General features: G+C 61.9%; 1 protein-coding gene across 7 annotated transcripts in view; it reads right to left on the bottom strand.

Moving 5' to 3' along the window:
- Positions 1-1,737: 1,737 nt before the first annotated feature.
- The window catches only part of SNX8 (sorting nexin 8), a 40,712-nt gene continuing 30,510 nt past the window's right edge, over positions 1,738-11,939 (bottom strand). For 6 of the 7 annotated variants that reach the window (XM_082360978.1, XM_082360979.1, XM_082360981.1 and 3 more), the window contains exons 5-11: positions 11,061-11,141; positions 9,977-10,137; positions 9,240-9,372; positions 5,840-5,908; positions 4,762-4,911; positions 4,327-4,476; positions 1,738-1,903 (exon numbers count right to left, since the gene is read on the bottom strand). In XM_082360978.1, the coding sequence (XP_082217104.1) occupies positions 1,793-1,903; positions 4,327-4,476; positions 4,762-4,911; positions 5,840-5,908; positions 9,240-9,372; positions 9,977-10,137; positions 11,061-11,141 (855 nt within the window). In that variant the 3' untranslated portion in view covers positions 1,738-1,792. Of the gene's footprint in view, positions 1,977-4,326; positions 4,477-4,761; positions 4,912-5,839; positions 5,909-9,239; positions 9,373-9,976; positions 10,138-11,060; positions 11,142-11,939 lie in introns of all 7 variants that reach the window. The other variant, XM_082360980.1, reaches the window with a different exon arrangement.

Below are 11,939 nucleotides of genomic sequence, written 5' to 3'. Positions count from 1 at the left end.
CGCTCCCCGCCCTCCGTGCCGCTGCGCCACCGCCCACCACGCGGCCGGGGCGTCTCCCCCGCTCTCCGCCGTCCCGTGGCCTCGTGTCCGTCACCACCCACGGGCAGACCTCGGGGGTGCGCAGCCACCGCCGCGGGGCCAGGACAGCAGAGGCCGGTGGTCACGCGCTACGGCTCAAGCGTACACAGCACCCGGGGACCAACCTGCAGGGCAGCACAGAGCCACGCAAAGTGCTTGGGAACCCGTTTCTACACAGAGAGAGCAAAACGCAGAAACAGCCCACAAAGGGACAAATGGCACAGACGGCCCCTGCTGGCCACGCTTTGGGGGCACACCGCCCCTCTCCTCGTCCTCCAGGAGACTGGCACAGGAAGGCACACGTTGGCTGCCGTGGGGCTCCAGCGGGGTGGGGTGCAGCTGGCCTCCCCGCACGCCTGTGGCTTTGCTGGCACAGGCAGGATCCACGTGTGGGTGAGCCCAGGCCCAGGCGGGCACGCTCACTTTGCCCTGGTCTGTGACGTGTGTCAGCTCACCAGGGAAGCCTGGTGCCACCCGGAGCCTCTGGGTCCCACGTGCGTGCCTCACACCGAGGGCAAACCCCCAGAACCAGGCACGTGTTGCAGGAAGGCAGGGATCTCAGACCCTGCGGTGCAGTCGACCTCCTCCAACGCCCTCCCAAGCCAGTGAGAACGGTGAAGGACAGGGGGCACTTACACAACAGGGGTTCAGGGCAGGACACACCCAGGCCCCAGGCGGACATAAGCCCACACGGCTCCAGACGGCCGCCCCCTCGGAGCAGGCCCTGGGCCGGCAAGCGTGGCAGGGAGGCTGGAAGGAGGGTTCCTGCTGCCCTGAAGAAGCGAAGTCGGTGTAACAGGGGGTCACCAGAGCGACACAGATCCCCCGTGCAGAGCCCACTGCCCTGCCAGCCTCGACGCTCACGGTGTGGCCTCCCAAGAACAGACCGGCAGCCGCCTGCACCTGGACAGACGGCGGAAGCACCGGCTCACGAACCTCCAGACGCCTCGGTCCCCGCTTTGTGCTCCACACCTCAGACCGCCGGGCACTCAACAGGGTCACAGTGTGAGCGTGCACACGTGTGCGTGCCGTGCAGGGAGGGACACAGACGCCAGGGCCGCCAGGACTCACTCACAGTTTGGGCCCAGGGACCCTCGGGCTCCCGCTCGCACGGCCACGGCTGTCTGCGGGCCGCAGCGGAAGGTCTCGCTGACCAGTTCCGTGTGGGACACGGCCACCGCCATCCGACGGCAGCACGCCGGCCGCGGGGACGGTCCTGTCCCCCTCTCCCCGCTCAGCTATTCCAGAACCCTCCCGACTGTTCTAGCACATGGGGTCCCCTGCACACGCCCCCCTGCACAATCTGCTGTGTGAAAACCATCCCTGCCGCCTCGCCCTCTGTGGGTCCTGGGAGAAAACCATTCCAGGGACTCAACGCTCTCGCCACCAGACTAACAGGCCACGGTGCGCGTCGGGAGGGCCGGGCAGGGTCGAGGGCAACCAGGACAGACCCCGTGTGGCCGCGGCTTCGGTCGATGCCTGGCGGCCTAGTGCGCGTCCTCAGCCTTGCTCCCCGCGAGGGGAGGGGAGCCACAGCCACCGGGACCCGGCCCCAGCCCGCCCGGGCGTCAGCTCCTCCACAAGGGGCTGCAGCCCAACGCCGGGCCCCCTCGGGGTCGGGGCAGCCACACGTGAAGGGAATCAAACAGGAACACACCATTTGGAAAGAAGTTTTAGTGAGGGCGCCGCAGCTGCCGCCCACGTCCTCCCGGCACTAGTGAGGAGACAGGCCGTCCTGCGGGGACCTCGGTGGGCTTGGGGCGCCGTGCGGTCCAGCGAAGAGGCGCTGTAGCTTGGGCTGCAGGTCATTCCACACCTTGCTCATCTGGAGGAGGGGGGGGCAGGGCGGGGTGAGGAGATGGCGGCCGCCTGTGGCCTGACGCACCAGCTCTCTCCTCCTGAAATGCCCCCGGAGAGAGGACACGCCCGTGTAGCCACGCCAGCCCGCGTGTCACCTCCCCCAGAGCTCCCGGAGTGGCGGCGGGCCGGCCTTCCCACCCGCACCGCGGCCCAGCGCTCCGAAGACCCCTCCACAGACCAGCCCAGGTAAGGGCGGACCGCAACCAGAGGTCACCAGAGGTCACGGTGGCCGGTGCCACCGCCCCGCACGGGGACAGAAAAGCACAGGTCTGCTCGACGTAAGACGTGTTATCACTGGGTTGCTCCCTCTGCCAGGTCTGCAGGTGCTGGCCTTCTGGGCGGCTCAGAGGCCAAGACAACGTCCACCAGAGGAACACAGAGACGGGCACAGCGAAAGCAGGGCGACCGCCACCACAGCTCCCGGCCCCAGGCGTCTGCGAGGAAGGAGGCTGAGCGGCGAGGCCCGTGTCCGAGACCAGCACTGGGGCAGAGGGGCTCGCGTCGCAACAGGAAGCAGCGTGGCCCCGGGAACGTGCGGCTGGAGCAGAGTCTAGTCCCCGAGTTTCGAGACCGGGGCACTCACGAGTCACCCACAGCGGAGAAATCCAGGATCGCGTCAGGAAATGTCCCCACCGGCCGCCCGGACCTGCCCGTGAGGTCTCACCGGCGTACAGCCCTACCTCCCCCAGCGCTGCTGCTGCCTTGGCCACACCAGCAGTTCCCACACTGTGCCCAAGGGCACCCTGGGCACCCCAGCGAACTCCAGGGGCACCACGAACTATGAGAAACACTCAAGGGAAACTCGGCATTTGTCACAGGCTACGTGGACCACTGCTGTGACGCTGTCTGGAGCTAAGAACCTAAGAAACAGAACCATTAAAAAGGTACTTTGGCCTCGCGCTGCTGTGAAAAGTCACTGAGGCACTAAGAGAAAGTCAAGGAGCTTCTGTCTCAGGCGGGCAACGTTTCTCACTCATGCCCGACTCCCCTGGCGTCCCACTGAAAGCGCAGACCCTTGAGTCCCGGGCCCAGCGGTTCTGAAAGCAAGTCTGAGAGGGATCTGCACACTAGCCCACACGCTGACCAGACCCTCCAGGCGGCCCCAGCACTACTGGCTCCAGACCGCTCTGGCCCGGCCACCTCCCGCCTGGATGCACCATCTCGTGTCTTCTACCCCTGAACCCGCACGCCCGGCCACCGCCCGGCACCTTCCGAACTACAGGTCTGAGCTCCCTCCACACGCTGCTCACAGAGGCCTCCCTGGCCCTCCGGCAGGGTCGCCAGCTTCCCAGACTGCACCCCGGCCCACCCCCGGGGCCCCGCGTGGGACCCGTCCCCTCCAGCTGGCCGACCCGTCGGGATCTCCCACTCCTCTGGTGTCAGGGACGGCTGCGGGGCAGGTGTGCGCCCAGCACGGCCACAGAACCCGGCACGGAACGACGGCTAAGCAGCCCATTTCCACCAAATGCCCGAGCCGGTCTCGGAAGGCTGCAAGGGTCATACTCTATGCCACTTGTCAGGTAGGGACACTGGCGCAGAGGTTAAACAACCCAACCAAGGCCGTTAGGAGCTCAGAACTGGTGCAGAGCTGGAAGCTGAGACAGCTAGGATGTGAGGTTGAGAGAGTCTGAGCCTACACTACCTCCCCGCCCCCCGCCTGCGTATCAAAGAGCTAGACATGGCCCCCGGCAGGCGTGTCCCTCACGGGAGGTGCCGGAGCCCCCAGAGCCAAGAAGGAGCCCGGGATGGAGGACGTCGGGGAGCAGGAGGGTGTGGGCCACCATGAGGCCGGCAAACGCAGAAGCGGGCAGACGTCGTCTTAAGCGTCTCTCAGCCCTGGCCGGACACACACATCCCAGGCTGCACCTGGGGGCAGTGGGCAAAGAGCCAAACACCAAGCTAGACTTATGTGGCTGACACAGGCTGTCATCGCAGTCTGCAGGGTCCCCGGACCGCCACGGCGCTTCTCAAGCGCTCAGCAGGGTCTTCAGAGACATAGCCCACCTGTGGTCCGCCGGCACCTCCTCACACTGACACCCGCCGTCTGCTCTCATTCCCAGGGATCCCATGTGCTCTGCCTCTGACCTCTGTCTGGAACTCCTCCAGAAGCGAAGAAATTCTCCCTTTACAGTCCTGCTCTGCTCTCCCACCACCCCGCCCCCCGGGAGCCACAAGGACAACATCAGGATTATCGTCGGCTACAATGAGACGAGCAGATTTGGACGAGAACGGTTCCAAGTCCTAGCTCACCCGCTGCACTCATTTCCTAAGTAACTCTTCAAGGTCAGCCGCAGGGCTGCCAGACCTGCAGGAAGGGCTGCTGCAGGAAGGGCTGCTGCAGGAAGAAGGGCACTGGCCCGGACGGGTAGGTGTGTGTGGGGGACCCACCTCCTTGTGCCCTTGGATCTGGGAGCTGACGAAGGCCCCGAGGATGTGGGAGGTAAGGGGCAGGTAGACGTGGACCAGCTGCGTCTCCTGGTGCAGGCAGTACAGGGAGAAGTAGTTGCGAAGCTCCATCGTCTGGATCACGTTCTCCTGCTGCAGAGCAAAGAGCCCTTCGTGACTGGCCCAGCACACGGTGGGAAGGAGGAGCACCGGGGCCCACACACCAGCCCTCCTGAGCCCAGGGCCAAGCCCCTCCTCTGTGCAACACATCGGTCACGCCGGCTCTGTCACCCGGTGCCTGGGCGTCAGCGTCCCGGCAGCTCAGGGAGCCAACCACAGGAAGCCGGGGAGGACGGCCCGGGGCCCAGCGGCACGTGCGGGCAGGTGCCCTCGGGCCCGCCCCCCACCCCGCAGGCAGGCCCGGGCCGCCGGGCCCACCTCCACGATGCGGGACTCCAGCTGCTCCACACACTCGGGCTCGCGGTTCTGCGTGGCGGCGCTCGTCATCTGCCTCTTCATCAGGCTGTACTTGTGCAGCGCCCGCTGGTGCTTGTGCAGCACACCCTTCTCGTGCCGCTCGCAGAGGTCCTGCCGGGAGGAGGTGGCACGTCAGCCCAGGAGGCAGGAGGCACAGACGGCATCCGCTGCACGCGGCCTCCACGCCGGGGGGCGAGGATGGCTCTTCCTGCCTAGAAGCAGCTCACGCGCACCCCGCTCACTCCACTCTCGGTGTTCGTGGAAGGGAGCGTCCCGCTGAGCCACCCGGGGCGAACTGTGGGGGGTCGCGGCGCAAATCCGCACAGCCAGAAACCCACGGGGAAAGGAGCAGCGCAGAGCGGGGACAGCCCTGGACCTCACACGTCACGCTGACCAACGTCCAGAAAGCCAGTGTCCCTCCAGCAGCAAGATCAGTCTCCTAAAGGACGACGCACTGGCATTTCCCTGGGGCCCTAAAGTAACCCTGATCACAATTCCTGTGGGGATACTAGCCACGGAATCACAGGGCTGCAACTTCAGAGGCCACTGGCTGCTATCCCACCCAACAGAGGAACCCCTTCTAGAACCTTCCCCACCAGCACTGGGCCAGCTCCCCCTGAGCTCAGCACAAAGGATCCTCAGGGCTCACAGGCGATCCATCCCGCCACTGATGGTTGGAAAGCCACCCCTGTCCCCAGCTGAGGCCTGACTTCCCAGAACCTCCACCCCCTAGAAGAGGCAGCTCCCGCTGGGCCAGCCCCTCGTGTGTTTATAGAGAGCGATGGCAGTCACACTCACACACACACACACACTCACGCGCACGCGCCCCTCGCTCTCACATCGGGGAAGCCAGAGGCCTGCCCACAGCACCCTGCGGGACGCACACCCCCCTCCCCCGGGGAGCCTGCAGGAGGCCCATCCACACCCCGCAGCCCTGGCTTCAGGCTCTCTTTCCATTTCCCCCCGAGTCACACCCTTGAAAGGTCACAGCAGCCTTCTCAACAGCTCTGTCCCCGACCAAGCAGCAGCCGAGACTCACTTTATAGGACTGGAGCAAATCCAGGAAGAGGTTCAGTTTCTCCACCACGTCGTTCTCCTCCTGTTTGCCCTGGAAAACACGGGGCAGGTGGGCCAACAGCGACCGAGCACACAGGGCCCAGAGCCAGGGGCGCACACCCACCGCAGGCCTGGGCTGGCTCGGCCCCCAGAACCGCGGGCCAGCTGTGCAGGGGGCCCCGTCCACACGACAGCCCGCCGACGTGAGGCCGAAGCCTCGGGACCCGCAGGTGGACAAGAACGAGGGCCGGGTGCCCTGCGCCCACCTCGCCTCCCGCTCGCCTCCCGCTCGCCTCCCTACCCGCCCAGCAGCCTGGCCGCCGCAGACAGCGGAGCTGGGTTTAAACGGGGGAGCAAGTGGGAGGGATGCACCGGGGACAAGGGGAGTCGTCGCAGTTTCAGTGAAAGGGAGAGAAGCGTGGCCTGCGAGGGGCCGAGGGGAGGGACTGAATCTGAAGACTCAGCCGAGCTGCATGAACCGAGTCCTGCTGGTGCTCTGCTGACTCGGAGACGCAGGCGGGGGAGGGGCAGGCCGTGGGGGTCGGCAGGGGGCCCGGACCCCGCACACGCCTCTGCACCCAGGTTGACGCGGGGAGCCCCGCGGCGTCGTGGGAGGGGGCTGGTCGCCGACCGGGTGTCCTGGTAACGACGGGGTGAAGCCCCGCTCGCTCCCGGAGTCACCCACCGCACCCGCGAGGCGTGTAGCCCAGGGCCGCTCGCACGGACGAGCCACGTCCACACGGCCAATGGGCACCGATGCTCAGAGCCGCTCCCGGGCAGGAGGAGTCGGTGCCAAAGCCCTGGGCTGGGCTGCTCTGGGCCCAGAGTCGGTGCCTGGAGACGAGGGAGGGCAGCATGAGGGAGAAGCGCGGTCTCTCCACCTCCTGCTCCAGGAACGGCAAACGCGGGCCTGCAGGCCACCACGCACCCTTGCTCGGTCGCCACAGCAACGGTCAGGCTACGGTGGTTTCCAGGAAACCCCCCATGCTAGCTCTGTGGTCCCGGCCACGTGTGCTGGGGGGCTCTCGCACCCTCACATCCCTCAGCCACCAACACGCGTCAAGTCCCTCTTCCAGGTGCGCTGAGCCCCTCTCCCAAGTGCAGCACCGGCTCCTCCGGGAAACCAAGCCCCTTCTACAACCTGCAGAGCTCCAGCCATGGCAGAGAATGAAAAGCTCACCCCATAAACCGCACATCAGACTTGGTATGGGGAGGGTGCAGGCAGAAGAAATGAAGAGAAGTCCACGACCGATGGGGACACAAGCCCTGGAATGGGAGCCGGGGGCTTCCACCCAGGCTCTGGCACCAACTCAGGGGGACCTAGGCCCTCGGACCCGCTGAGCCCAGAGGTTCCCAGCCATTCAATCCCGCACCCACAGTCAAGGTTCTAGCCAGTAAGGGGACAGGAAAATACCAGGCATGTTGCAGGTTTTTTCAGCTCAGAAAGGGAAATACCAGATGGCCACAGGTGCCCCGTTCCTCCTGACTGGGCAGGGGACACAGGAGAACAGAGGTTCCTCCCTGGGTGTGCAGCAGGGGGGACCCCTGCGTGTGTCATTTGCTCCCAAGTCCCATTTCTGCTCTGATGCTGTGCAAGACCCTAAACCACCAGCGCGTGTGCCTTTGCAGAAAGCACACACCCTGGCACCAAGAAAGAAACAGCCCCACTGGGAGTCTCACTTGTCTGGCTGGGACAGTTATCAGGTCTCCTGACGGGTCTGGGGAGAATAAAACCGTGATACGTAAAAACGGAATTTAGAACTAACCCTCGGATATCTTCACTTGCACAGCAAGAGTGAAGTGGAACCCTAGCTCTGACGGATGAAAGCCCTGACAGGCCATTTGATCCAGTTCCGTGTTAAAACCGTATTGATTTCACTTCAACATAGAAACCACCAAGAACAACGAGGGATATTCAGGAAACAGCACCGCGCAGACGTGACATTGCAAAGCAGCATTTGTGAGGAACCTCGGAGGCAGGAGGAACTTCAAACTGCACCACATGAGAAGCCTGACGCCCCTCTCCCCTCTTCAGGGCAGAAGCAGCATCCAAATCTGAATCAGAAAAGACACTGGAAATGATCAAGTTGGGGTTCCCACCCTGCTCTGTGTACCCCCTCCAGGTTACCTGTCCAAGAGGGAGCTGTGGGGCCCAGGGCCTGGGTCCCGGCAACAGAACAGCTTCGTTTGTATGTTTTACAGACTGAGCTCTGAGTACAGGGCCAAGGGTTAAACAAAAAGCTGTTAATGATCTAGGCCAGCTCCCTTGTTTCTAATCACAGAGAAAAATACCCAGGGACCAAAGCGGCCCGAGCGAGGTCCCAGCACGAGACACAGGCCAGCACAAAGCACGCTGCCCGAGCTCGCCCGCCTCTCTACCCAGCCAGTCCTCCGACACCACGTTCTTGGTCCCCAGCCCCACCCCGCCTGCCATGGAAATGCGGGCTCCTCTCACCTGGAGATGGGCTGGGCCCCGGGCTAATTCCACACGACGCGGACACCGGCCACACTCAGTGTCTGAAAGACACACTCAGGCACGGGGACCACAGGGGAAGAACACCCAGCACTTTCCACACCAGGAACGTGGTCAGATTCCCTTTTCATCACTTAGAGCTGTCCTGGCACCTGAGCGCCCCACCTGGAGCCTGAAAACCCCCCAGACCCACCCGTCGCTGTGGTTCTGTGACCCGCTACTAAGGAGCTTTGAGCCTCAGCCGGCCAGCAAGGCCTCCATTTTAATGCATTTAAAACCAGCTACCAGCAGCCTAAAGCCCATTTCCCCAAGCACTAGGAAGCAAACTCTCACCCTCAAAATTATGCAACAGTTTTATAGCATAAAAGCACCCAGATGAACATTTCCCTCTGATGGTCAACACTGTATCTGCACATTAACCCCCAACGACTACAAGACTCTTTGCAGATTTCCACAAACAGCACCTGCCCACAGAGCAGAAGCATTTCCTGAGGTAAACTGGGTGTCTAGGGCGAGACATGGAGGGATTCTCTGGGGGAGCTGGGAGCTTGGCTGTCCTGCTGAGCTTTCAAGCGGCCCAATGCTGCTTGGCTACGACGGCACCACGGGAGCGCCCCGGGCAGTGCGAGACTACATCTCCAGGGACACAGCACACCTTCTAATCTCAGCAAGGTCAGATCTCGGACACCAGAGCCCAATTTGTCCACGTCGTCAGCAACCCTCTCAAGAGCGCAAAGGACTCCCAGGGAGCCACCCGGAACAGGCGGGGACGTGCGCTTCCGACCTGAGCACCGCTGCCCACTCCCCCAGGACTCGGAGCTGTGATGTCCATCTAAGGAGGAGCCGCTCCCGCACACCACGGCCCGGAACGTTCTCCGGAACGAGCGCCTCGGAGAGCAGACCCACTCACCTGCTGCGCCGCCTTGTCAGCGAGCAGCGCGAATTCAACGGACAGGCCTTTCAGCGCCTGTTTGAGGGACCCCCACGTGCTACTGTTCAGAGTGGCCCAGGAGGGGAGCGGGGTCGTGTCAGACCCTAAAGCACTGAGGAAGAAGGAGACACACAGGGGAAGAGACACTCAGGCCTGGAAGCTGGGCGGGCAGCCCACCCGACGCCCCCCTCTGCCCCACGGCACAGCACCCCAGGGTGGCCGCCCCGCACATCTCCCAACCAAGACCCCTGCTACTCGCAGAGCAGGAGCCCCGGGAGTCTGTTGGAACGGTAGGGTCTCGATCCGCCGAGACCCCGAGGGAACGTGTGCACAGCGGGGTGGAGGCACGCAGCTCTGGGGACAGTGCAGAGGGCAGCGTCCTGGCTCGAGGCCCGGTCCCTCCTCCAGAGGAGAGGAAGCGTGACCAGCCCAGCACGGCCCTTCCCGGATCAGATGAACTTTTCTCAGGTCTGATCCTGACAACGGCGGGGGAACCCCTACGTTTGGGAACCCCGATGCCCTGCCTACACCCTCCATCTCTCTTCTTGCTTCTAAATGCGATCTCGTCTCCCCAGCCCTTTCCTTCCCCTTTGGGGTAGAACGAGTCAGAACGAGACTCGTTATGGTAAACGCACTTTCTGCTCCAAGCCCGCCACCAAAGGCTAAAGACCCCACCCCACAAAACTGACCCCATGGAGCCCACCAGGGTCACCTGCCTCAGTTCCTTCCCGAATACGAGAAGGTCAGCAGCATTGTCGATGGCCCGCGACACCATCCGCTCGGCCCTATCGCGAAGCTTGTGGAAGCTGTTGTAGATGTTGCGAATCAGCTCCCGGCTGATGGCGAACTGAGTCTGGATGTCGGCTGGGAGGAAGTCCTGACGGGGGAGGAGGGAGGAGACTGTGCATCACCAGACGTGAAAACCTTCCAGAAAAGACGACCAGCAGGAGAGGAAGCAACTCCATCGACCGAGCAGGTAAACGAGCCCAGACCCCGAGGCCAGGTCACGCAGCGCGCAGCCCAGGAGCCCACTTCTTTCTCCACCGCCCGCCCTGGACCCCTCTTCCTTGTCCAAAAGAGACACAGAAACCAGCACTACACGCACACCACAAAAAATACAATCTGCAAACTCGACACGATGAACGTGCGGTCCTGACTCTGCACGAGGGCCAGGCCTCTGTATTTCCTCATTTATTTCCGAAGGGTAACTTTTCACCAGCTTTAATATTAACTACCTATTATATTAACTAATGTTAACTACACAATGCTTAGAAAACAAAAGGCTTAGGAAATAAAATGAAGGTAAAAGAATCTGTATTTTTGTATGGAGAAGTAGTTTAAGAAGAAATAAAAAAAAAAAAGCTACCAAATAGCTACTTTCATCCTTTTGAGAAAGAGACCAGATTAACTAAATTTAAAAACAAACCAATGCAACAATCAATCCCCTGAAGTCCAAAAAGCTGATGACCAAGCATCCATCCATCTGAATCACAAAATGCCTGAGGACATGGCACCAGGGGCCGGTGGGCCCTGTGGTCGGAGAGCGCTCAGTCACACCTGGGCCCCTCTGCCTAGGCGTTTGGGACCTTGCAAATGGCAGCCTCTCTCTCTGTTTCCTCGTCTGTAAAATGGGCGTGACACCCGCTGGGTTTCAGATCAACTGAAACAAGGGTCAAGGGAGAAAACCATGCGACCCATCTTAGCACGATGTCTGGCACACGGTAGAGGCAAAACAAACATCACTAACTGTTCACATGATTACTGCTCGGGGGGAAGGGATCATCAAAATCAGAAAAGTACCTTGGCCCGAGCAGCCAGCTTGCAATTCATGAACTCGTCTCCCACACACTGAGCGGATTCCTTTAACTTGTTCTGCACATCCTGCAAAAGCGAGAGAGAAACACTTGACCCTCAAGCAGCCACAGAACCGGAGGCATGAGACCAACTGAGCCACCACAAAGCAGGGCCCAGTCCCTCCTCGAGAGAGGAGTGTCTCCAAGTGTTGGCTTTTTTTTTTTTTGGGCTGCATTGGGTCTTCGTTGCTGTGCGCGGGCTTTCTCGAGTTGCAGCAAGCGGGGGTTACTCTTCGTTGCGGTGCGCGGGCTTCTCATTGCGGTGGCTTCTCTTGTGGAGCACAGGCTCTAGGTGTGCGGACTTCAGTAGTTTTGGCTCGTGGTCTCAGTAGTTGTGGCTCATGGGCTCTAGAGCGCAGGCTCAGCAGTTGTGGCGCTTGGGCTTAGCTGCTCCGTGGCATGTGAGATCTTCCCAGGCCAGGGCTTGAACCCGTGTCCCCTGCATTGGCAGGCGGATTCATAACCACTGTGCCACCAGGGAAGCCCTCCATGTGTTTGCTTTAACGTAAGTATTCCGTAATCTCTTCCTGTCTCCTGTTCCATTTTTTTCGCATTGGCCTTAACCTTTGGGGTGGTCGGTCTTCCAGAGGCAGGAAAGCCCGACCTCATGACAGGACTGCAAACTCCAGCTCTGGAGTGGAGCTCTCTCTCCAGAAAAACGGAAACTCCACCTCCAGACCAGGGACATGAGTACTTGGGACAGACGTCGGAGTCACTAGATCCTGGAAGGTCCCACGTGGGGCACAGAATCAGGGACTGAAGTCTCCTCCCTTCCTATGATCAGACCCATGGAGTCAGGGTCCCCAGAGCCCTGGGGGAGCTGACG

Source organism: Balaenoptera borealis, assembly GCF_965194805.1.
Source record: "Balaenoptera borealis genome assembly, chromosome: 16".
NCBI classification, from domain to species: domain Eukaryota; kingdom Metazoa; phylum Chordata; class Mammalia; order Artiodactyla; family Balaenopteridae; genus Balaenoptera; species Balaenoptera borealis.
This window is presented reverse-complemented; position numbering and strand designations above follow the sequence as displayed.